At 35.8% G+C, this 26,777-nt stretch overlaps 1 protein-coding gene across 1 annotated transcript in view; it reads right to left on the reverse strand.

The window, feature by feature from the left end:
• Nucleotides 1-26,777, reverse strand: part of SLC4A10 (solute carrier family 4 member 10) — a 277,949-nt gene that overhangs the window by 130,895 nt on the left and 120,277 nt on the right. Inside the window, exon 4 of the mRNA XM_049615589.1 lies at nucleotides 11,890-12,036. Within this exon, the coding sequence (XP_049471546.1) occupies nucleotides 11,890-12,036 (147 nt within the window). The remainder of the gene's footprint in view (nucleotides 1-11,889; nucleotides 12,037-26,777) is intronic.

Below are 26,777 nucleotides of genomic sequence, written 5' to 3' on the forward strand. Positions count from 1 at the left end.
GTTTTCCTCATTGAAGATGATATTAGCTGTGGGCTTTTCATAAATGGTTTTTATGATATTTAAGTATGTTCCTTCTATCCCGACTTTCTTGAGGGTTTTTATTAAGAAAGGATACTGTATGTTGTCTTTTTCTGCATCGATTGACAGGATTATATGGTTCTTATCCTTTCTTTTATTAATGTGATATATAACATTGATTTGCAAATATTGAACCAGCCCTGCAGCCCAGGAATGAATCTCACTTGATCATGGTGAATAATTCAGTAAGTTTTGATGCTTAAGTCATAAGTATTCAGGAATACAATATGCTATTTTGCCAACTTCCTTCTTCCAGAGTAGCTTACTGGGGAGACAACCATCTCTTTCCTTCATCTCTTTTTATGTGAGTTAACCAGGGGATTCTTCAGTGTGTACTTGAAGAAAATGTGTATTCTATTTTTCTTGGATGGAATGTTTTATATATATCTTTTAGAACCAAGTATTCTGAAGTATGCTTCAAATAAAAAAATGTCCTTGTTGAAAAAAAAGAAAAAATGAATTAAATAAATAAAAATTAAATTAAAAATTTCCAAAAAAAATATTTAAAAATTAAATTAAATTAAAAATTTCTGCTCTATGAAAGATAATGTCAAGAGGAAAACAAGACAAGCTGCAGATTATGAGAAAATATTTGCAAAAGACACATCTGATAAAGGGCTGTGATCCAAACTACACAAAGAACATTTAAAATTAAACAAAAAAAAAAAATAAACAGCCCACTTTTTAAAATGGGCCAAAGACAGAAGACATGAACAGATATTTCTCCAAAGAAGACATCCAGATGGCCAACAGACACATGAAAAGATGTTCAACATCACTCATCATCAGGAAAATGCCAATTAAAACTATAATGAGATATCACTTCACACCTGTCAGAATGGCTAAACTAAAACACACGAGAAACAACAGGTGTTGGTGAGGATGTGGTGGAAAAAAAGAACCCTCTTACACTGTTGGTGGGAATGCAAACTGGTGCAGACACTCTGCACCTTTGGAGGGTCCTCAGAAAGTTAAAAATAGAACAACCCTATGATCCAGCAATCACACTACTAGGTTTTTACTCAAAACACACAAAAAACACTAATTCAAAGGGATACATGAGCCCCTATGTTCATAGCAGCATTGTTTACAATAGCCAATTTATGGGAGAAGCTCAAGTATCAAACAACAGATGAATAAAGAAAAAGTGATATCTCTACAATGGAATATTATTCATCGATAAAAAGGAATGAAGTCTTGCCATTTGCAATGACATGGATAAAGCTTGAAAGCATAGTGTCTAGCAAATAAGTCAGAGAAAGACAAATCCCATATGATTTCAGTCATATGTGGAATTTAAGAAACAAAACAAATGGGCAAAGGCCAAAGAGAGAGAGAGAGAGACCAAGAAACAGACTCTTAACTATGGAAAACAAACTGATGTCTCCCAGAGGGGAGGCAGGTAGAGAGATGGGTGAAATAGGGGATGGGGATTAAGGAGGGTACTTGTGATGAGCACTGGGTGATGTACGGAATTGTTAAAATACTGTATCATACACTTGAAACTAATTTAACACTGTATGTTAACTTTATCGGAATTTATTTATTTTGTTTTGTTTTGTTTTTTTTAATATGAAATTTATTGTTAAATTGGATTCCATACAACACCCAGTGCTCATCCCAACAGGTGCCCTCCTGAATACCCATCACCCACCCTTCTCTCCCTCCCACCCCCCATCAACCCTCAGTTTGTTCTCAGTTTTTAAGAGTCTCTTATGTTTTGGCTCCCTCCCTCTCTAACCTTTTTTTTTCCTTCCCCTCCCCCATGGTCTTCTGTTAAGTTTCTCAGGATCCACATAAGAGTGAAAACATATGGTATGTGTCTTTCTCTGTATGACTTATTTCACTTAGCATAACACTCTCCAGTTCCATACACGTTGCTACAAAAGGCCATATTTCATTCTTTCTCATTGCCATGTAATATTCCATTGTGTATATAAACCACAATTTCTTTATCCATTCATCAGTTGATGAACATTTAGGCTCTTTCCATAATTTGGCTATTGTTGAAAGTGCTGCTGTAAACATTGGGGTACAAGTGCCCCTATGCATGAAACTTAATTTAAAAAGAATATAAATGAATGAATGAATGAATGAATAAACAAATAAACATAGGCAAAGACCTTAACATAAGCCTCACCAAATAAGATAAACAGATAGCAAATAAGCAGACACAAAGACTCTCCACATCATATGTCATCAGGGAAATGCAAACTAAAACAAGATACAATTATGCATCTATTAAAATGGCCAAAACACTGAATGGTGCTTGGGACCAACACCAAATGTTGGCAACAATGTGGAGCAATCAGAACTCTCACACATTGCTGGTGGGAATGCAGAATGGTGCTGCCACGTAGAAGACAGTTTGGTGGTTTCTTAGAAAACGAAACATATTTTTACCATATTATCCAGCAATCACACTCCTTAGAATTCACTCAAAGGAAGTGGAAACACGTCCACACAAAAACCTGTACACAGATGTTTTTGGCAGCTTTGTTCATTAAGTGCCCAAACTTTGAAGAAACCAAGATGTTCCTCAGTAGGTGAATGGATAAACTGTGGTACATCCAGACAATGAAATATGATTCAGTGCTAAAAAGAAATAATCTATCAAGATATTAAAAGACATGAAGGAAATGCAAATGTATATGATTAAATGAAAGATGCCCAGGGGTGCCTAGGTGGCTCAGCCAGCTGGGTGTCCTACTTCAGCTCAGATCATGATCTCACGGTCTATGAGTTCAAGCCCCGTATCAGGCTCTGTGCCATCAGCTCAGAGCCTGGAGCCTGCTTAGGGTTCTGTGTCTCCCTCTCTCTCTGACCCTCCCCTGCTCATGCTGTCTGTCTTTCTCTCTCAAAAATAAATAAACATTAAAAACATTTTTAATAATAAAATAAATGAAAGAAGCCCATCTGAAAAGACTACATTAGTATCTAATTCCACCTACATGACATTCTGGAAAAAGCAAAAACTATGGACAGAATAAAATATTCAATGGTTGGCAGAGGATAGGAGGGGGAATGAATAGGTTGAGCACAGAGGATTTTTAGGGCATTAAAAATACTCTGCATGATATTATAATGATGGATATGTCATTATGCATTTGTCCAAACCCACAGAATTTACAACACCAAGAGTGAACCCTAAAGTAAACTATTGGACTTAGGGCGATTATGATATGTTTATGTAGGCCCATCCTTGGTAAAAAAAAAAAAAAAAAAAAAAAAAAAAAAAAAAATATATATATATATATATATATATATATATATATATATATATATATACACACACACACACACACACACACACACACACACACACATACACCATTCTTGTGGGTGATGCTGTTAGTGAGGGAGGCTATACATGTGTAGGGGTAAGGGATATATGGAAAATCTCTATAATTTCCTTTCCATTTTGTTCTAAACCTAAGACTGCTCTAAAAAATAAAGTCTTAAAAACTAGGGCACCTCAGTTTTTAAATGTTATTGTTCACACCAGTCTGCAGCCTATATCTTATGTATGATTATATGTATTCAAGAAGAAGGAGAAAAAAGAAATTACGTTTATATAGCATATTTGCTTCAGGCATTATTTCTTTTTTACAATGTTAATAATGTGAGGTTTGGTTTTGTTACCAAATATTTTAGGAAGTTTGTCAAACTAAATTTTACAGCAAAATGAACAATAATTGAGTCAATAGCCAAGTCTGGTGCTTCACTACCTCTTCAAAGGAAGATGCCAATTTCCTGGATGGAACATGAATATTTATTTTGAAATGAGACTGATGAATTCCTATAAATATCAAATGTACTTAAGAAAATCAACAGTGTAATATATACATTTCCAATCCAGTGTATCTTAAAAAAGAACCTGGTACTGCCTTTTTCTTAAAAGTGTACTATCTGGGTGATAGTTTCTAACATCTACTAAACCAAATCTTATCAATATCAAATGAAATACTTCTAATCTGCCTGTTATCTTAGTGGCTAGTTGTTCTGGACCAAAAAAAAAAAATCAGTACTTTGAATAGCCATTAAAAAAACAGCATAAATTGCAATTTTAGAGTTACACTAAGAAATCAATTAAGTCTTTCTGTTAGACCCACCCAGTGTGAGCAGATATTTTGTATTGCATGACACCTGTTCTAACTACTCACTCACTTGTCAGCAATCACATCCCAGAGTAGACATGCCTCAACATTGGTACTATGTTCCTCTTGTTTTGGAATCATTTTTGTCTCATCACTGTTTTCAATGACTTTTTACAGTTTACTCTGCATCAGTAACCTGGGGATCTATAGTATCATGCATCCAGCCCCAAAACTCAATTGTTGTTCACATGAACTGTACATTTAAGCCTTATTACTCTTTCCCCTCATAAAGCATCAGGATCACTCACCACACATTTTAAAACACTAGTCATTAAAAAAAAACATGAGGACAGTTATGAATAAAGAGAATTTGAAAGTCTGAGGTTGGGTACCAAGTATTTAAAAGACTTCTCTAAGACACAATGGTAACAGCAATAGTATAGAAAATGATGATTTATTAAAGTAAGATCATCTACTCAAGGACAAGAAGTATTTTATTTGGGTTCAAAATAACCTATAACTTCCTGTAGCCGGTTTTTCATTCTTTAAAGTATAAGTGATTATATAGGTATTAGGGAATTCTCACAAAAGTCTTTTCATGATTATCCTACCAACATATTTTTAACACCTTAAAGAGGGGCTCAGGTTATGTTTCAATATGGCAAATGTTCAAATGTTTTAAGGACTATTCTTTTAGTCTATGTACCTTACAATTGCATGACATAAATCATGTAAATTACAGTACTATAAAAATCAGAAAGATGTTTCTAGGCATAAATATTTGTCTTATGTTGATAGTTTATTTTTAAGATGGTAACTGAGGACATAGAGCATTATGATACAAACTGTAGCCAAGAATATGGTGGATCAAAATAAGGGCCTATTTCTATATTTACTAAAATATATAATGGATATAAATAATAGCATAGATGAAGTTGCGCTAAGGAATAATGGTCTTAGTAGTGTTTCTGGAATCTGCAAGACAGATCAAAAGACACCATTAGAACAGTGAAAAGGAAAGCCATAAATGTGAGAAGGTATTTGAAGTATGTAAAAGCACCACAGGACTTATATTGCTAATATATAAAGAAACTCTACAAATCAATAGGAAAAAAAATCCAGTAAAAAAATTCTCAATTAAATTTAAAATTTATTAATTTAATTTTAATTACATTTAAAAAATTTAAAGCACTAAAGTTGGATAGGCACTTCATAGAAGAGGCTATCCAAATGCCAAAGAGCATATGCAAAGTTGTTCAATCATATCAGTATTCAAGAAATGTAAATTAAAACAACATGGTATTATACACCTTACCAGAATGGCTAATGTTAAGATAATGCCAAGTGTTGACAAGAATGGAAAATGACATAAACCCTCATACTTTTCCGGTGGAAGTATAAATATGCACCCCACTTTGGAAAATTATTTGGCATTATCTACTCAAATTGAAAATACGCATACCAGGGGCACCTGGGTGGCTCAGTTGGTTAAGGGTCTGACTTCAGCTCAGGTCATGATCTCACAGCTCGTGAGTTCAATCCCTACTTCGGGCTCTGTGCTGACAGCTCAGAGCCTGGAGCCTTCTTTGGATTCTGTGTCTCCCTCTCTCTCTGCCCCTCCCCTGCTCACGCTCGCTCTCTCTCTCTCTCTCTCTCTCTCTCTCTCAAAAACAAATAAACATTAAACAAAGTTTTAAGAAAGAAAGTATACATACCCTACAGCTCAACAATAAGTTCTAGGTATGAGAAATACATGTGTGTACCAAGAGATATATAAAAATGTTCAAAGCAACAAAAGTAGCTTCAAAATGTAAATGATCCAAATGTCAATCAGTAGAATGCACAGCATATACAAGTAAACGGATACTACACAAAAATGAAAATTAATAAACTAAAACTATGGCCAAAAACATTGGTGAATCCCACAAAAACAATATTGAGCAATAGAGAAAGACAGAAACAAATATCTCCTATATGACTTCATTTATATGAAGTTCAAAAACTGCCAAAACACCCAGTATAACAAGACAAGCTCGTGATCCTTTTGAGGAGGAGAGGTAGATAGTGACTGGAGGGATCACTAAGAGAGGTTTGTGGAATGCTAGCCAAGATGGCAGTTACATACATGTTGATGATCATTCACTGAGTTGTACATTTATGTGTCCACACTTTAACACTCTTAAATATTTGTTATACATTATAATAAAATGATTTTTTAAATATTAATACTGTTATATAACAGCTAACTGAGAGTTAAATAGGAACAGAAAGTCATTACCCATCACAAAATAGCTTTCTGAAGTCATGTTTTCTATATTTGCTTTCTTATTTCCTGAAGCATATGCACAATTTACTATATAAAACTAGAAAAATCCTAGGCTTAATTCCATGGTTGTGCTAATTTCTATAGTACATTTGTGTCCCATATTTTACCCAAGCATTTTATACAGTCTATGGTTTTTAGATGTATTTCTACTGCTTATAGATTAACTAATTATAATTGATCTACCTCCTATCATCTTTCCTATTATGTTCTTTGTTGGGAGACTAAGAAACAAATCAACATTAAAGTGTTCTGTATTTCCCTTGTTGTCTTCATTTTTTCACTGACTTCAGGTTTATGCTTCAAATTTATCATTTTTAAACAACCCATTCATGTTCCCGGTTGAAAATATAATTTCAAGGCACCCGGGTGGTTCAGCTGGTTAAACAGCTGATTTTGGCTCAGGTCATGATCTCACTGTTTGTGAGTTCAAGCCCAGTGTCGGGCTCTGTGCTGAGAGCCTGGAGCCTGTTTCGAATTCTGTGTCTCCCCCTCTCTCTCTGCTCCTCCCCAACTCACGCTCTGTCTCTGTCTCTCTCTCAAAACTAAACACTAAAAATTGAAATATATATATATATATATATATATATACACACACACATATATAATTTCATAGTACAAAAGGTAAATATAAGAGATTACATGAAAAATAACAAGATGCAGATTTTAGCAGTTTTCTAATATCAGAATTGATTGTAATAGGAAGGAGAATAATCATCACATTCTTATACAAACTATCATGTTTATTACGTGCAGTAACAAAAGTAGGTTGAACTTATTTGCCAGCATCAAACGTGTTTTCTATAATCAAAGCATCACCACCACCACTACCACAAAGCTGAAAAGGTGGGTCTATCTTTGGACTCACCTAGGAATCACAATTCAATCATCAGAGCTGGCAGACTAGAACGAACCATTGCAGGTCTGTGATATATGCATAATCTCTTTTGGTGACAGTAAAGGCCTGTTCACTTGTATCTGGATGCAGCACTAACACAACCGGGTCCCTAACAACACTGCCTTACACAACTAGGTCATATAATAAAGTGGGATCTGGCTGATGTTCCTCATACAGTTTGGTGACAAAAATTTCTTAAGAGTGCCGAAATTCAAACATTTACCCCAAAATCTTTTTATTAAATTGATGTTTGCTCCAGAAATATGAGATAAATTATCACATGTCTCCACAGATCCATACTCCAATTTACAACCTAAACTTCCAGGTTCCTGGAAGCAGAGGGGGACCTATGCTCCCTCACATTCTCCTTTATCCTATATCACTTTGGAAACTGAATTCTGAAGAATTTTCAGGCACCTGTAAGAATGTCTTCAAAATATTTTCTTTGAAATCCTTTCAAGTAAAATAAATATTATTTAATGTTTATTTTTATTTTTGAGAGAAAGAGACAGAGATGAAGAGAGAGTGGGAGCACGGGAGGGACAGAAAGAGAGGGAGACATAGAATCCGAAACAGGCTCCAGGCTCTGAGCTGCCAGTACAGAGCCCGATGCGGGGCTTGAACTCACGGACTGCAAGATCATGACCTGAGCTGAAGTCAGATGTTTAACTGACTGAGCCACCCTAAATATGCCCCTAAAATAAATATTCTTAATAAATATTCTCAGAAATTTTCTATGAAGCCTTCAGCATAGTAATCTCATATATGCTCACAGATATATCAAAGCAGAATATCAAAACCCAAATCAAGTGGGATGGTGTTTATAATATGGATATGACTGGGTACTTGATTATCAAGGCACCTGAACTGACTGTGGGTTAGGAATAAAGACAGATGATTGGTCCTGAAGAAGCTGAAAAAAAAAAGTGAAATCTAGGAAGTTCTACTGCTTAGAGACCACCAGGGTGCCAAACATTTGTCCCTGATAAAACAGATCTTAGGTCTAAATGTCAACAGAGATACTCAGATGGTTGGGGGAGGAAGGAAGTAGGTGGCATCCAAAAATAGTGGCTGACACATCAGAGGGAGAATCTGGGCCACCTGACTAATTTCCAGTTTTACCAAATAAAGAGGCAGAAGCTTCTTCAGATCAATGGTTCTTGATCCTAGCTGGATATTAAATCACCTGGGATACTTTTTAAAGAATAACAGTGCCTAAGGAAATATCCAATATTAATTGAAGTCTTTGAGGGTGGGGCCCAGCATCAATATTTTTTAAAGCTCCTCAGATGATTCTACTGTATAACAGGGTTTGACAAGGAACACTCTAGAGCTTTATTTGTCAACTTGTAGTGTGTATATCAGTTATCTAAGTATATTATTAATGTACAGATTCTGATTCGAAAGGTCTGGGGTAGGGCCTGAGATTCTGCATTTCTAACAAGCTCCCATGTGATGCTAATATCACTAGTTCATGGGCCACACTTGAAATAGCAAAATTTCTAGAACAGTGGATCTGAAGCTTGGCTGCACATTAGAATTATCTGGGGGTACTTCAACCAAATACCTACATTTAGGCCCCACCCCCAGAGATCCTGATGGGTATGGGGCTTGACCATCAATATGTTCTGAAAACTCCTAAGTGTAGTCAATGTTGAGAACAACTGTTGTGAAAAACTGACATACTGCATTAAGCCATAAGAAAAAAAAAAATGATGTCAGAAGCAGGGGGAACAAGTTTATTTATGTTTATTTAGTAAGCATTTCTCAGGTGATGTGAATATATTGTCTCAAATACTAGAAGATGAAAGCTCGAAGTAACCATTAAAGTTTAGCCCAACATATATAATCCATTCTCAGAATCTAAGAGAGAATCTGTATATAAGCAGGTGGAGGATTGAATGAGAAAAATCTACCTAATTTTCACTTTATTACATTCCCAGACTCCACCTCAGAAAACAAAACAAAACAAAACAAAAAAACACCTGAAAATGACGGGGACCCTTATATACCTCTGAGCTCACTGACTCAGAGATGACCATCCTTATATCATGCAGGTGAAGATTCCCAGAATACGTTTCCTTACACACTCCAGACAACAGTCATTCTAACTCTGGCAGAAATACAAGCTACTGGGGGAAGGTTAATGCTCTAACTATACACACTGATTGAAACAAGGAGCATACTGATGCCAGTGCCTCTCTAAGAAAAACAACTGGGAAACTATACAAATACTACAAATTAATATATAGTCAAAATAATCTGAATGGCCCAAAGGAAGATCATACCTCTGAAAACTATCCACTTCAGGATCAAAAGAAAATACCCAGCAATAGCTGGGAATCATCAGTAGACTATAAATTATAAACAGAAAGCAGAACAACAAAAACTAGTTAGGAAAGGACAAGAGGAAATGTAAAGAAAATAGTACATGATAAGAAAACATTTTAAGAAAACTAAAAATGCAACCACAAAATAAACCAATAACAGAAATAGTAAAATGCAAAACTGATATTGCAGATAATCAAATGGATAATAAGAGAGACTAACTTTAAACTACAGAGGAAAATGACAAAGAGCAGATATAACTAATCCAACAGGCAGATAATTAATATTCACAAAGAAGATAACAAAGGAAGTGGAACAGAATAAGATAAAATAGGAAAATGTGCTCTAAGTGGAAAAATATCAGTATATGCACATTGGAAAGGTTTTTTAATATACCCACCATTAGGCCTGTCTTAGCAAATTTCTTAATTAAAGGGACACAGAAAAATGTCTATAAGCATTCAGGCTTAAAAGACACAATGTTAAAAAATGAAAGAAAAAAAAACACCCATAGAGACTATAGACTCTCTGCAACACTTATTGAAAACATATTGAATAAAGCAATATTTATAGAATATTAAGAGCAAAATTGTTACCCCAAACGTTATATGCCAGTAACTTCATATCTGAATACAAGATAATGACTAGAGTGGTATTGTGGGTTTGAGTGGGGGTCAGAGATTATCTAAAATGGGAGTCTCTCTCATGTTTAAAAGATGCTGAGAATAATCCAGTTGCAAGGAAGAGGTCAACCAGATTATAAATTGTGTACATTTCCAGGTAGGAGGAAACAGGAAATAAAACATAACTGAAAAGAAAACTCCCTTGTTACATCAAAAGAAAGTTTCAGATACAGGCACATAGGAGAGAATTGGAATGAGTTGGTTCTGATGACACATTTTCCCTCCAAAGTAGAAAGCATCCACTAAGTGATAGTGAAAAAAACGGATGTTAAAGAATGATGAAAAAGTTTGAAAAATAGTCAATTTGAAAATCAAAGAAATGCAATAGAACTGGGAGGCACTGTTGAAGGTTGATTGTGTCATGAATTTAAATAGTTACAATCTGCCCTGCTGAATGATTATGGTCAGCACAGTGGGCCCATTGTGGAGGCAGGGAGAAAGCAGGAACATGGAGGGACCCCCAACATAAGTATGGTTAAGTGGGAGTAATCGTATGAATAAAATTAAAACAATAAACCTATGATATTCAGAATATTAGCAAAAGTATTAGTAAAATTATAGGCTATGAAATCAGAGTAGAATAATAAAATAATGCAAGAAAGATGGCAGCATGGATAGAAAAAAGTAGAGCGGTCAAGGAGTTGTACAGGTAGACAAGAAGGAGAGACACATGTTCTGAAAGCATTGACGATCTCAGAGCAAAGTAATTATGGTTGAGTAGGGGAACTAGGTGCAGTGAAGGAGAGGGTCATAAGAGATGGGAAAGCCAGGTTCTTGGTTATGTCATGAACACAGGCATTCATGGCACTCAGAAATTGTTAATAGTTACCGTATCACTATAGTTTGATATTCTGTATCTACTTCGAAAGGAAGAACATTCAAAATAGTAGAATGTCCATGTCTTAAGAGGGAAATTTGGACAGCATCAGCAATGGTGTATGTGGGAACTTAATAAGGGCATTCCCCTCTGGATTTTTAACTACTTACAGCAATGACTATTATTTGAATGTGTGTGTGTGTGTGTGTGTGTGTGTGTGTGTGTGTGTGTGTGTGTATACACACAATAAAGGGTTTATACAACTAAGTTTTACTACTTATGTGTATTTCCTCAATCACAAGGCTATATAAATATATATATAATTATATATTATATATTATATACATTATACATTATATATAAATATATATATAATATATATATATATATATATATACACAATAAAGGGTTTATACAACTAAGTTTTACTACTTATGTGTATTTCCTCAATCACAAGGCTAAGCCAATTCTCAACTTCACAAAGCACAAGTTGTGTTCAATCAAGTTTTTTTTTATCTCTCACTTCTCCCCCATCTGCCCAAACAACATCTTTTGTAAAAGTATAAACAATTTTGTGAGTATGAGGCATTATTGCTAATTATGGATTTAGCAAGTATATTATTACCATCGTAAATTTAATAAAAAACAAGGAGAAAGAGTCTTACCAAAGGAAGGTGACTCCCTTCCATCCTCTAATCCCGAATCTCTCTCTCTGTCTCTCTTTCTGTGTTTATGACCACGATGCCTGTGACGTCGATGGCTTTTTCTTCCTCCCAGGGGCACATGAACTCCAATAAATAGTGTCCGATGACCTTCATCAGAAACAAATGCACAAATTAAACTCTGAATTATTCCAGAGTACAGAGGATAATGATTTACATATTAATGGAACTCCATTCAATTCAATCCAGCAAGTCGTTTTAGAATGTTTATGATATGTACATCTTGGGGCTTAGCACTGTATTTTTGCATTTATACCTATTTGAGTATACCACAAATCTATCACAAACACTTATAATACTAATTATTTGGTTGTATATTTTATAATCACCTTTAATTTATTGTCTTAATCTCTCTGTGTCTATCCTCCATAGTTTATAATTATACTCGTCTCATTAAAAAAAATAAAAAAAGCAATTGTTCTATTTTCTCCCTACCTCCAACTAATGGTGTTATCTTGACAGTTCCTTTCCCTTCACAGTTAAGTATGTGAAAAAATCACTATCTAATAAAATAGATTCCACCAAGGTCCCCATTAATGCCAAATCCCATGAAATTTTTTCAGGTCTGTTATTTCTATTTGTGGCACTTGATACGTGACCACTCTCTTCTCTACGACCCCTTTCTCCTGGTACTCCTCCTCCTCTTTTGTTTTGTTCCTATTAGTTTTCTTTGCTGGTTCCTCTTCTATTCACCCACTCAACGTTGGATATCCCCAGATTCCATCTTTGACCTTATGATTTCAGCTGATACATACATATTATGGGCTTTGAGATCCAAAATTTGATGCCAGATTGCTCTCTTGGACTGCAGGCCTATGTATCCATCCACCTATCAGACATATTACTGCGATATCCTTTTCACAGGCACATCAGACTCAACATGCCCGTGGAATTAGTCCTTTTCTTTGTCTCCCAAGGATCTACTATCATCTATCTTAGTAAGTGCGCCATCTATCTACTCATCTCAAAGCCCATCTAAGTTATCATCAGGTCCTCCTTTACATCTCTTAAATCCATTCCTTCTTCAGTATCCCTAGTGCTATTCTCTTAGTTGGACTCTGATCCTGTCTTACCATGACTCTTAGAACATTCTCCTTACTGATTTTTTTTTTCTTTCCTAGCTGCATTCTTGTCCCACCTCTTATCAATCTTGAATGCTGATGGCTTTTTTTTTCTTTCAAAAAAGCAAATCTGACTAATTATTCCCTTGCTTTAAACTCACTGATTATTCGCTGTTGCCTGTAAGATAAAGCTTTTAGTACTCTATAAGACCAAACAGTATCTTGCCTCTGCCTATTTCTCTGGCCAGGCTTCTAAATACACTCTGCTTCGCAAACTATGAGCCAGTATGAGCCCCTTCATCCCTTGATGGCCAGATGTTCTCAAGTCTCTGTTTTTACTTAATATTGTTCTTATTCTTCCAACTGTAGAAAATGTCTTTACCTTGTCTCTCCTGACTATCTGATAAATACCTACTCATCTTTCAAGTCTAGTGTAAGGATTATGCCACCTATAAAATTTTCTATACCCTCTCACTCTAAATACAGTTGACTACTCTCTCTCTTAAGGACCCTCTAGTGCTTAATCAATAACTCTTAATTATAATTATTTACCTATAAGTAGTTTTCTTCCTAGGGAAGGCCAATATGTTAGTCAATTTGTATCTTTAGCACCTGACACAGTGCCTAGCATACAGCAGATGCCTAACAAATGTTTACTGAGATAACAAATATTTTATTGAGTGGTATTGTGCTAGGTATCAAGAATACAAATATAAACAAGATATTATTTTATTCTTATAAGTCAGCAGGTTTCAGCCCTCCCCAGCTTGTATAAAAAGTGGAACTCACAAGTGTGATATATTGCCCTAGGTATCCCTGCCTTGAACAAATATATCAAAATCAATGAAGAGATATGAACCCCAAAACAGACATACATTAATCTGTGCATTCAATACAATCACAAATTTCTTCTTTTTATTTTAGTTAACATACAGTACAATATTGGTTTCAGTAATAGAAATCAGCGATTCATAACTTACATACGACACCAAGTGCTCATCACAAGTGCCCTCCTTAATACCCATCAATACCCATCACCTGACATTATTTCAATGTTAACTAGAACAAATAATCTAAAATGTATAGGGAAAAACTGAAAGAAAAATAATCAACAACATTTTGATGAAGCTCAGGAGGGAGAATTTACCTTATCAAATATCAAAATATACCACAAAGTTGTATACTTAAAATAATTCCCAAATGTTGGCACCTTAAGTGTTAGTAATTTCAAATTACTTGGACCATTGTTACATTGTTATTCTCTAATATGTTGAAGATTATTAATCAGGGAGAATGTGCAAAACAAGAAAGAATTCAGATGGAGTCTTGTATAAAACTAGCATTTAAGAATCGGAAAAAAGAGGGCGCCTGGGTGGCTCAGTCTGTTAAGCGTCCAGTGCCTGGTGTTGTCTCAAAGTCATGATCTCACAGTTTGAGTTCGAGCCCCACGTCTGGCCCTGTGCTGACAGCATGGAGCCTGTTTGCAATTCTCTCTCTGCTCTTCCCCCACTCGTTCTCTCTCTCAAAATAAAGAAATAAGCTTTTAAAAAAAGAATCAGAAAAAGAGAAACCAAAGTTTAAAATTTAAAAACATGAAGTCCCAGGCTTTCAATTCAATATGGGAGATTAGGGGCACCTGGGTGGCTCAGTTGGTTAAGTGTCTGACTTCAGCTCAGGTCATGTCTAATGGTTCATGAGTTTGAGCCTCACACTGGGCTTGCTGCAATCAGCACAGTGCCCACTTTGGATCCTCTGTCCTACTCTCTCTCTCTCTCTCTCTCTGCCCCTCTCCCCCTCTCATAAATAAAAGAGATTAGATACCTGCTTTTTATCTCTATTTTCTCTGTTAACTATCTTCTTAATGCCAAGTTAGGAAACAGTTTCCTTTTTTTCGTTTTAAAGTTGATGAATTTATTTTGGGAGGGCGGGGTGGGGTAGAAACAGGGAGAGAGGGAGAATCCCAAGAAGACTCCACACTGTCAGTGCAGAGCCTGACAGAGGACTCAGACCCACAAACAATGAGATCATGACCTCAGCCAATCAAGAGTCGGAGGCTCAACCCACAGAGTCACCCTGGTGCCTCTAGGAAACAATTTCTTAAAGAGAACTAACCATAAAAAAATTATTAATAAGTTCTATTACATTTAAATCAGGAACTTGTCTTCATTACAAGAGTTGGGGAGGGGGGCAAAAACATAAAAATATATTTCTAACACATATAACTGATAAAGGACCAATAAACCAGATATAAAAAGAAATCCTACAAATCCTAAGAAAAGGATAAAAACTGAATAGGAGCACAGAAAAAAATTTTAAATAGACACTTAAGAGACAAGAAAATACAAATTGCTAATATGGGTAGGAAAATGTGCTCTACTCCACTAGCTCTCGGGGAAATGGAAATTGAAACAAACCATAATTAGATACCTCTATACCCCCACCATCTTGGCAAAAATTGAAATGGTTGACAATTCTATGTTTTGTTGTGGTACAGACCAGTTTCTCATCTAGTACCAGTAGTATTATACAGAACTACTTTGAAAGAATACAGCATTTTTATTGAAATTGACAATATGCATACTTTATAATCCAACAATTTCCCTAGACCCTAGAGAATTGCATGAAGATGTAAAAATGTATAAGAAACATGTATAGGAATCTCTATAGCTGCACTGGTTATAAAGACAAAGTGCTGGAAACAACCCCAAAATACATTAACTGAATGCATAATAAAGTAGGGAGGTATTCACATCATGGGATATATACAATAATAGTGAACAAACCACAGATATGCACAACGTAGAGGAATCTCACAAACAGTACTGTGCAAAAAATGTATATATAATTTGCTTTATAAGGCTTTAAAAATGGAAAAACTAAAATATTTTGTTCAGAGATGCATATATAAGAAAAGATTAATACAAAAACCAGCATAGTTGTTTACCTCTACAATAAAGGTGAATAGAAGCTGTGACTGGGGAGAGAGAGGCGCATGAGGAGCTTCTGGGGCATTAGAAATGTTCTGTTTCTTGATACAAGTTTTTGCTTCAATAATGTTTATGAAAATCTATACATAAGCTTTCTGCTCTTTTCTGTATGTATGTTTCATTTCAAAATTTAAAAAATCAGGGGTGCCTGGGTAGCTCCGTCGGTTAAGTGTCTGACTTCAGTTCAGGTCATGATCTCATGGTTTGTGGGTTCAGGCCCCAAGTTGAGCTCTGTGCTGACAGTTCAGAGCCTGGAGCCTGCTTCAGATTCTGTGTCTCCCTCTCTCTCTCTGCCCCTCCTCTGCTCATGGTCTCTCTCTCTCTCTCTCTCTCTCTCTCAAAAATAAACACACATTAAAATTTTTTTTAATTTTTTTAAAAATTTTTAAAATTAAAGAAACCAACAGGGGAGAGTTGCAAGAAGGGGACAGTTAACCAGTTTACATGCTATAAAGAAGTCATATAAGATTAAGATTAAAAATTAGTCGTTAGGTTGGAAATTAATGTTTACTGTTGCCTTCTTAAGAGCAATTTCAGTGAATGAGGAAATAAGTAAACTTGAGGAAGTTTAGGGCTTTACAGACAGTGGTAGTTGAAGTAAACCTTAAGATTGCAAAGGTTTCTAATAATTACTGATTAAGATAACCATTCCCTGATGGATAAAGATAAAGGATACCATGGACCCAAGGGGCAAGTCTAGAGGCCTGGCTGGGTCTAGTGAATATTGTCTTTGTCTGTGAAATGTAGATTTGATGGGTATTTGCCCAAAGTAACATCCTAAAATGTTGCCAAGACTTAAAAAAACATCTGAAACCATATCCAAGCATAATCAGATAAGAGGATGCCAAGACACACAGCTGAACTGATGTCTTGAGAACATTAAATGCAAGGAAGACCAAGCTGAAGGAGTTTCCTGAGACACAATCTTGCAAGGCTGGTGAAAATATCAAAACTCACTTGGGTAAACAACTATGACTGACTCGCTGGATCACATGGTAAGCTTATGCTTACCTATATAAGAAAGTGCCAGACTGTCTTCCAAAGTGGCTGCATCATTTATATTCCAACCAGCAATGAATGAAAGTTCCTGTTGCTCCACATTCTTGCCGACATTTGATATTGTCAGTATTTTGGATTTTAGCTATTCTAATGGGTGTGTAGCGATATCTCATTATTTTAATTTGCAATTCCCTAGTGACAAATGATACTGAGCATATTTTCATATGGTTATTTACTGTCTGTATTTCTTCTTTGGTGAGGTGTCTGCTCAGATCTTTTCTTATTTTATACTTGGATTTTTGTTTTCTTATTGTTGGGTTTTAAGAGTTCTTTATATATTTTGGATATAAGTCCTTTTCAAAAAAAGTTTATTTATTTATTTTGAGAGAAACAGAGACAGTGCAAGCAGGGGGTAGGCAGAGGGGGGAGGGGAGAGAGAATCCCAAGCAGATGCCACACTGAGAGTGCAGAGCCCAATGCGGTGCTCAGACTCATGAAAGTATGAGATCAGGACCTGAGCTGAAACAAAGAGTTGGACACTTAACCAGCTGAGCCCCCCAGGTTCCCCTTGATATAAGTCCTTTATCAGATATGCATTTTGCAAGAATTTTCTCTTTAGCTTGCCTTTTCATTCTTCTAAGTGTCTTTCATAGAGCATATGTTTTAATTTTAAAGAAGTCCAGTTTATCAATTTTTCCGTAATAGATTGTGTTTTGGTGTTGTATCTAAAAAGTCATCACCAGGGGCACCTGGGGGCTCAGTTGGTTGGGCGTCTGACTTTGGCTCAGGTCATGACCTCACAGTTTGTGAGTTCAAGCTCCACATCAGGCTTGTTGCTGTCAGCCTGTCAGTGCAGAGCCCGCTTCATAGCCTCTGTCCCCCTCACTCTCTGCCCTTCCCTCCATCTCTCTCTCAAAAAATAAATAAGAAACATTTTTAAAAATTAAATATTAAAGTAAAAAGTCATCACCAGGCTCAAGGTCACCTAGATTTTCTCCTGTTATCTTCTGCACTCTGCACAAGTTCCTGTTTTACTTTTAGGTCTATGATCCACTTTGAGCTATTTTTTGTGAATAGGTGTAAGGTCTAGACTCTAATCTAAATACTGAACTCACTCATTAGGTATTTGCTCCAATGAGTTGAAAGCTAATGTCCACATAAAAACATGCACACAAATGTTTATAGCAGCTTTGCTCATAATTGTCAAAAAAACAGGAAACTAAGATGTCCTTTAAATGAATAAACAGTGGTACAGACATTAAATGGAGTATTATTAAACAATCAAAAGAAATGAACTATCAACCATGAAAATATAGCTTTTTCCTTAAGGTGTCTCGAATGAAGAAACCCTAAATTCATATTGCTAATTGAGGAAGCCAGTGAAAAAGCTATGTACTGTAGGATTCCAACTATATGAAATTCTGGAAAGAGTGAAACTATAGAGACAGTAAAACTATCAAAGATTTTCAGGGGTTCAGGGAGAGGCGGTAAGAGTGTTTAAGTAAAGCACAGGGCATTTTTAGAGAAGTGATATTGTCCTGTATGATACTGTAATAGTGGATATGTAATCTTATAGATTTGTCAAAACTCATAGAAATGTAAAAAACAAAGAGTGAACCCTAATATACACTATGTAATTCAGTTAAATTCCACTAATGTAAAATATTAGTAATAAGAGGAAATTGTGTGCAGGGAGGAGAGGGGCATCTGTACTTCCTGTGCAATCTCTACAGACCTAAAACTGCTCTAAAAAATAAAGTCTTTTAATTTAAAAAAAAGTCAAAACTCATAGCTCATGGTAGATTACATGTAAGGGTGGAGAGGACTAATACTGTGTTCTCATGGTCACATATTTTATGAACATTTATTAGTGTAAGATTCCTTCATAATGGAATCTGGAATCTTGAGTGTCTGAAAATTTTGAGAAACTAAGAGGAAATAGAAGTGGGGTGGGTTAAATGGGTGATGGGCATTAAGGAGGGCACTTGCTGGGATGAGCATTGGGTGTCATATGTAAGAGATGAATCACTGGGTTCTACTCCTGAAGCCAAGACTATGCTGTATGTTAACTTGAGAATAAAAAAATACATAAATATAAATACATACAAACATAGGAAATAGAGGTGGAGATATACTTGGGTTGGCTTTAATGGAACATATTTATGTGATTTGCCATTACGTCCATATATGAATAAGTCATTGCTAGCTATCCTGGAGTTGGAATAGCTTCCAGGAATACTCCTCATACCCACTGTGCCAAACTCATCTGAAGTTGTGACACAAAGGTTCAGGGCTGCAGTAGTATCATAATGTGCAGGGACATCACAATGTGCCTCGCATTGGGAGCATGTGGGTAGCGGAGACGAAGCAAAGTATAGAGCCAGAGTTAGTCTCTGGAAAACTCCTCTAAATCTTACAGGTTATATATGCAAGGAACTTGGTAAGTTTTCTTAAATTTTAAGACAACCCTGAAAATTTTTATGAAATTATAAATAAGTTGTAAAGATGAAAGAAACTTTTCTAGACTACTATAAATGTTAATTAATAATAAAGAGTGAGTTAATTTTCCATATCCTCAACAGAAAATGATACTTAAAAATCCTTGACACTAGAGACCAAAAATTGGTGGGAAAAAGTATTACAGAGGTATGTCAGTTCCTTTTAAAAAGTATCCTATTTCTCCAAATGTTACAATTTTGTGCTATTATTCAGTTTCCCAATAAGTATTTGTTGAGATTTTTTCATTCTAAATAGATATCCACCTCTGATTTATATTCAAATTTTGATTTTTTTCCCTAGAGAACCTTCAAAAATGCATAAGTTTCAGCCCCCACAAAACCTAGATCTGCCCACCTGTATGTGGGTAGCCTCCAATTCTGTGTCTCCATCTCAAACCTCTCTCAAACCCAGGTGACAGTCTCACCTGACACCTCCACTACACGTCTAAAGTACGTCTTAAAATCAAGATGTACAGGACTAAACTCCTAGTCTTCTCCATCCCAACTCCCTCCTAAAAAAACGCTCCCCCACAATCCTGTCCATCTCAGTCGATGATAAAATTTTCTGGCTGCTCAGAACAAATACCTTGCAGTCACTGTAGACTCCTCTCTTTCTCTTAAGCACACAACCAATCGAAGAAGAAACATGTTGGAACACCTTGCAAAACATATCCAGAATCTGCCCACTTATTATTTCACTTCACTACTCTAGTCAGGGCAACATCATACCCAACCTGGATGACTGCGACAGTCTCCCAGCCGGCCTTCGTAAGTCCACCTTTAGCCCCACTGTCTATGCCAAACACAGTAGCAAGCGTAGTCCTCTTAAAATGCAAGTTAGATCCCATCATTCTTCATTTTATCCTTCCAATGTTACCCTATTTTACTCAGAGAAGAGGCCACGATTATTCTAGGCCTTTCCAAGGCTCTTTGTGATCTGCACACCCTATGCCTTTTAGCTCTCTGATCCTCTCTGCTACTGACCTCCTCCTCACTTACTCCTCACTCACTGATCTCCACTTCGCTTAAGCCACACTGGCCTCCTTGCTGTTCTCACTGCCACCCGGGGGACTTGCCTCTGTCTTTTTTTACCGCCTGAAATATTCTGCCTACTTGGAAAATTCCTCACCTCTTTCAAGTCTTTGCTCATATTTCACCTTCTCAGCAAAGCCTGCACTAACCATCTACTTAATATTACACCCTACTCTTTCTGACCCTTTATGCTCCTCATTCTCCTCTATTTTTATTTTTTCTATAGCACTTACATACCATGTAATTGATTTATTATGTTTAGTGCTTCCTTTCTAGTTTCCCTCAAAAGTTTTTCAACTTAAGAAGAGCAGGGATTTTTTCTTTGTTCGCTGATGTGTCCCAAGTATCTGCAGCACTACTTGATATTTCTTGGTGCTCAATACATTTTTATTGAGTATATAAATCTTTTGTATAAATTGAGATGATGGGGCGCCTGGGTGGCTCAGTTGGTGGGGTGGCCGACTACAGCTCAGGTCATGATCTCACGGTCTGTGAGTTCGAGCCCCGCGTCGGGCTCTGTGCTGACAGCTCAGAGCCTGGAGCCTGCTTTGGATTCTGTGTCTCCCTCTCTCTCTGCCCCTTCCCTGCTTGTGCTCTGTCTCTATCTCAAAAATAATAAACATTTAAAAAAATCTTTTAATAAAAAAATAGAGATGATAACTTTAAGTAAAATATATAGGTAATAGACACAATAATGCATTGGCTACTAAACACATTAAGAAATGTAAGAATGGGGGAAAAAAGGGTATGACCACAAATTTCAAAGCAACAGTGAAAGAAAGGTCACAATTTATGCTTATGGAACTAAGGAGAAAGTATTTCATGTTTCTGCATGACTAGAGACTTCTAAAGCAGAGAAAACTGGAATCTGAGTTAAAGGACAAGCTTTGGGGGTTAAAGGTGGACTAAAAGAGACCTTCAAAGACAGGTAGACATTTATTTCTCAGATTTATGTCTTTACATTTCAAAAGATAATAAATCCCCATAGCTACCAGTTTATATCCAAAGGGTTTAAACTAAGGGATCTTCCTCTTCTCTTCCTTGAGATTTGATTACATAAAGGAGATAAGATTTCCCTCCCTCTCTCAGGAGGGGAAAAGGGAGCTGTAGAAAAATTCCCATATAAACTTAATTCATAATCTTAGGGCTCCCCTCCTGTGCCTCTAACCGTCTAGTTCTCATCATATCACCTTAAAGGGAAAGAATGGGGCATGGAGAACCAACGTGGTTATTGCTACAATAGTAAGAATCTGCCTCATCCAGACCACCTCATGGTTGCTTTTAGAACAAAATAAAGAAATGTAGATATTAAAAACATCAACAGATTTAAGAGAATTTCTACAAAGATTGCATGAGAATAGAATAGATATAAAATATTAGACATGAGGCCTATGATATAGCAGACACACTTGTTACCTCCCTTTCCCTTCATCCTGCTCACCCTCAGTGGCTGAAAGGAATGAGAAAGCAGAATGAAGTTTTCCTGTCCTATTTCATCGTCTTTCTGTTTCCCTCTATATTGCCAAATTTTCTAACCCCAACTATAATAACCCTGGTTTCAGCAACTAGAGAATCATACTAGATCCTGTGGAAAACAGTATGTAAATAAAATTTCCAGGTTAATATTACCATAAATTTTTCCTAAAACATCATATTCAAAATTGAATTTTCCAACCTAGCAGAGATCACTTCAAAGAAGAAAAAGCATTCAAGATAATGAAAAATGTCATGGCTCAAATATACCTTGAATATTATTAAACCTAATCTATTTTTTAAGATTATATAGAGAACAATTTTATTTTATGATATATAAAGTCCAAAAATTTAGTTAAAAGAGGGAATCTTCTCAAATGAGCATTTTTTAAGTTAATCAAAATAGTCAATAATTACTTTTATGCCATGTTAAAAACTCCCAAATTAATAAAAATCTGGAATCACTTAGATACAAATGTATTTCCAAAATATTAGTAAGAATGGAACAGTGCTATTAAAAGCAAAGATTTTTTTCAAGATAAGCACAGAACACTAGAATTTACTCAAAATTGACTCTATGTCACTTGACAGAAAATACAGTTTCCCCATTAGAAAAGCAAAGTTACATTAAAGGTAACAAACACTGCTTTCTGAGTAAAATTTTGCTAACAAATCCTGGAATTTTGACACTTAAATTGTGTGGATACAGTCTCATGGAGCAGATACAGAACTACTGTAAAAATTTTCATTATGTAAGAGGGACCAGTACTGAAACACCACTTGATGTGACTGTGGTCAAAGCATTCTGAATGTTTACCAAATGCAGTGAGATTAGAGGTGTATTTGGGGATGGAGAGAAATCCTACTATAATTAATAATAATACTAACACACTATTCTTTATTTCGCTGGGAGGAAAGAAGTCAAGCTACCTACTCTTGAAGAGAACTGTGTTTTTTCTGTGAAATGAATATAACACAGCTGGTGCATAGTTACTGAGTTGCTACAGCCATTCAGACGTATCATAGGAAAAGGTCAAGTACATTAAGCTGAATAAGCATGTGATCTTTAATTCCTTGGAGACTCTAACAGAGTCAGAAAACACAACAAGCCATCATTTATGATAATATATCAAAGAATTCTAAATCCAACAGAAATTCTCTGCTGAGGGACAGTAACAGAGAGAAAGAAAAGAGACCAAGAGGGTGTGAGTGAGTGTGCTCCCGCACTGTTGTTTCTTGGACTGTTTCACTGAGAAAAAAAAAAAGTATCAAACCAGTCTGGTCACAGTCACCCAATCTCAGGGCTAGATTTGTAATGATTACAAAGCAAAGTGTCACATGACTATGATTATTCTATCAAAAAAATAGAAATCTTATAAGTGCTAATGTTACTCATCAAAAGAGCCATAGTCTGGGATTTACTAGTTTAGAAGGTACTGTGGTATATTAAAAAAAAAAAAAAAAAAACTACTTCTTTTTACAAGTTTATGACACTGTTTGAGAAAAACATAGCAACTAAATTACTTTGTATCTTGAGAATCAAGCAGTGTTATTTTTTCATCTTGGAACCTAAAAACCCTCAACATGTAAGTGTCAGCATTTGTCAAATAAATGAATGAAGCCTAATAATATCATATTTTCTAAGAGAAAAAAAAGCCAGGGGAATTCCCAATTCTGGTAGGTTGTAAAACAGCTTGATATCGGATGTTTCCAGAGCTCTACGAGAGGCTAGAATTCAAATCAGGCAAGAAACGGGATAATAAGGAATGTTTATAGCATATGATCTCTGTACTTAAAAGATAACCATCCATTTTGTGAGGACTCAAGTCCAACAAAGAAAACAGCAGCCAATATACAAATTAGAATACAAATAAAAAGCAGTAAACAATTACAATCTGCATTAAAGCTAATGTTCTTGTGTGGTATCAGCCATTAAATGCTGTAGGAATTCGTATTAGAGCGAAATCAAGAATAACTTGAACAATGGAGGAAAGTTTCACGGAGAAGGTAGAACTTAACTTGAGTCGTAAACAATAAGTACGTTTTGCATTAGCAGAGGAATGGGATAATGTGTGCAAAAACCAAGAGCATTTTGGGGGGGGTAGTGTGAGATGCATGCTAGAGCAGGGGCAAAATAAGGAAAGATATAATATGTACCTTTATAATCACAGAAGCTCGCAATTTCACCACTGTTTTAAAACATTTATGTTTGTTGTTTTATGTTGCAAGGAAGAGGGAGAAAATAAATCAACATCTGTTCTGGGATACTTTAAAAAATGAACGCAAAAGAGAAGGTGGTACCCTCCACCTCCCCAACGCATTTTAATTAATTTATGATTTTTCAACAGCTCTGCCACTTTGCTTTAGGGAAATAGCTTAGGAAATGAGCAAAAAATGTAAAACTGTAAACTATTCCAGATTTAGTTTTGTATTGTGTTAATCCAAAAGACATGTGCACATGTAGAAAGTGGCTCATTCTGGGAATTACGGTAATTAAGGACACAGAGAGAGACTCGTTTGGGAAAATGGAAGAGTCATTGAGAAGAAAAAGGTTTCCATGAAGAAAGTGGGTGGGTTTCAACTATAGAACCAAAAGAATAAAACAAAACATCAGAAAGTAAAGATGAAAAACACGGCCTTTCTGTATAGTTATATACAAATAAGAGATAATGTGGTAGATTTTTTCTAATGGCCCCAAATATTTTATCAGTTTCTCCCAGCTGTGGTGAAATCTATTCCTCCAACCCTTGACTCTTGGCTTGGCCAGATGACTTGTGTGGACCTCTGGGACATCAGCAAGTGCGCCACAAAGGCTTGGAGAGGACTTGTGTGCCGGTTTCCTGCTGTTGCTTCCAGGAGCTCTTACGGTACCGTGACCAGATCTATCACATCTGTCTAACATATAACTGCCAGGCCAGCATACGCTCTCTTAGCACCTTATACTTCCTTATAAAACTTTTCAAAGTTTCAAGTAAGTAACTAAGTGTATAATCAGATAAATAAGGGTGCATTACTTCACTTCGGATTGTTTTCTTCCTCAAGAAAGGTGTAAAATAAGTTTCTGTGGTATTAAATAACTTATAGGACATTTCTAACCCCTTCATTTATATTGAGTCAGCATTCCTTTTCAGATTTAAAATTTCTTTTCAGTCAGAAAACTTAAAAACCTCCAGGTATTTAAATATTAAGCAAAGTTAACAAGGAATTTATATTTTAAAGCATAATCTAAAAGTTCACTCTCAAGATCACAGAATTTACAACCAGAAAATTCTTCAGAGACCGTCTGATTAAATACCTCTCATTTTAACATGTGAAATAAACAGGAGTTAACATTTCTAATACTAAACTAAATAAATAGAAGTTAACTCAACATTTCTTTTTTTTCTTTTTTTTTTTTAATATGAAATTTATTGTCAAATTGGTTTCCATACAACACTCAGGGCTCATCCCAACAGGTGCCCTCCTCACTGGACTCAACATTTCTAAAACTAAGCATATTGCTAAGTAACCATAGCCAATAGGGCAATTTTAACAACTTAATATGGTTTTTTTTTTCCTTATATGAAACTCTACTATTTCCATGTTAAAATGATAGTATATTTTGTCATCTATATAACAATCTTCCAAATATCTTAATTTAGCAGTCATGTTTTTTTAAGTATTCCCTTAGCATTTTCCTCAACTAATATTTGTATGAGATGACCTCTCCTGAGGTCATATCCACCTTCTCTAATGTGTCTACCCTAGTTAGATATAATCAGTATATGAAGATCCACAGGACACATCTGGAGCATTTTGGTTATGCCCATATAGACACCTACAGCACCTATTGGTGGAAATAATATTCCAGGAAGTGAAACATCCAGGGAAAATATGAAGAGTAAGAAGGAAAAAAGAATCAATGTGAAGAGAAATAAACATTTCAAAGATAGATGAGAATTGTAATTGTCAAAGTTTTGAAGAAATAGATGGAACCTCTCACATGTTAATGGGAGTGTATTTCAGTATAATCATTCTGGAAGCCAATATAAAAACATGTATAGGGGCACCTGGGTGACTTGGTTAAGCGTCTGACTTCAGCTCAGGTCATTATCTCACAGTTCACGAATTTGAGCCCCACGGCTCTGTGCTGACAGCTCAGAGCTTGGAGCCTGCTTCAGATTCTGTATCTCTCTCTCTGCCCCTCCCCTGCTCACCCTCTGTCTCTCCCTGTGTTTCAGAAATAAACATTAAAAAAAAATTTTTTTAACCTGTATCAAAATTTTCATTTAATAACCTTTTGAGGTAGTGAATCTGTTTCTGAGATTATGTAGGGAGGGTCCAATGCACAGAGATACATATACAATAATGTGCAAAGCTGCTTTGTTTAAAAGACAAAAATGAGAAATAATCAAAATTTCCATTGACAAGGGATTAGTAAAATAAAGCATGGTATAACCATGCAATAAAATGCCAATTAGAAATTTAAAAGAATAGTATCTATACTAACATGGAAAGATTCTGGTGTTTGGGTTTTTTTTTTTTAATTTTTTTAATGTTTATTTATTTTTGAGAGAGACACATACAGAGTGCAAGCAAGGAAGGGGCAGAGAGAGAGGGAGACACAGGATCTGAAGCAGGCTCCAGGTTCTGAGCTGTCAGCACAGAGCCCAATGCGGGGCTCAAACTCACAAACCACGAGATCATGACCAAGCAGAAGTCAGATGTTTAGCCAACTGAGCCACCCAGGCACCCTGATGTTTTTTAATGAAAAGAGAGTAATTTAAAAGTTAAAAGGGTAC

This window comes from Panthera uncia (assembly GCF_023721935.1).
Source record: "Panthera uncia isolate 11264 chromosome C1 unlocalized genomic scaffold, Puncia_PCG_1.0 HiC_scaffold_3, whole genome shotgun sequence".
NCBI lineage: Eukaryota > Metazoa > Chordata > Mammalia > Carnivora > Felidae > Panthera > Panthera uncia.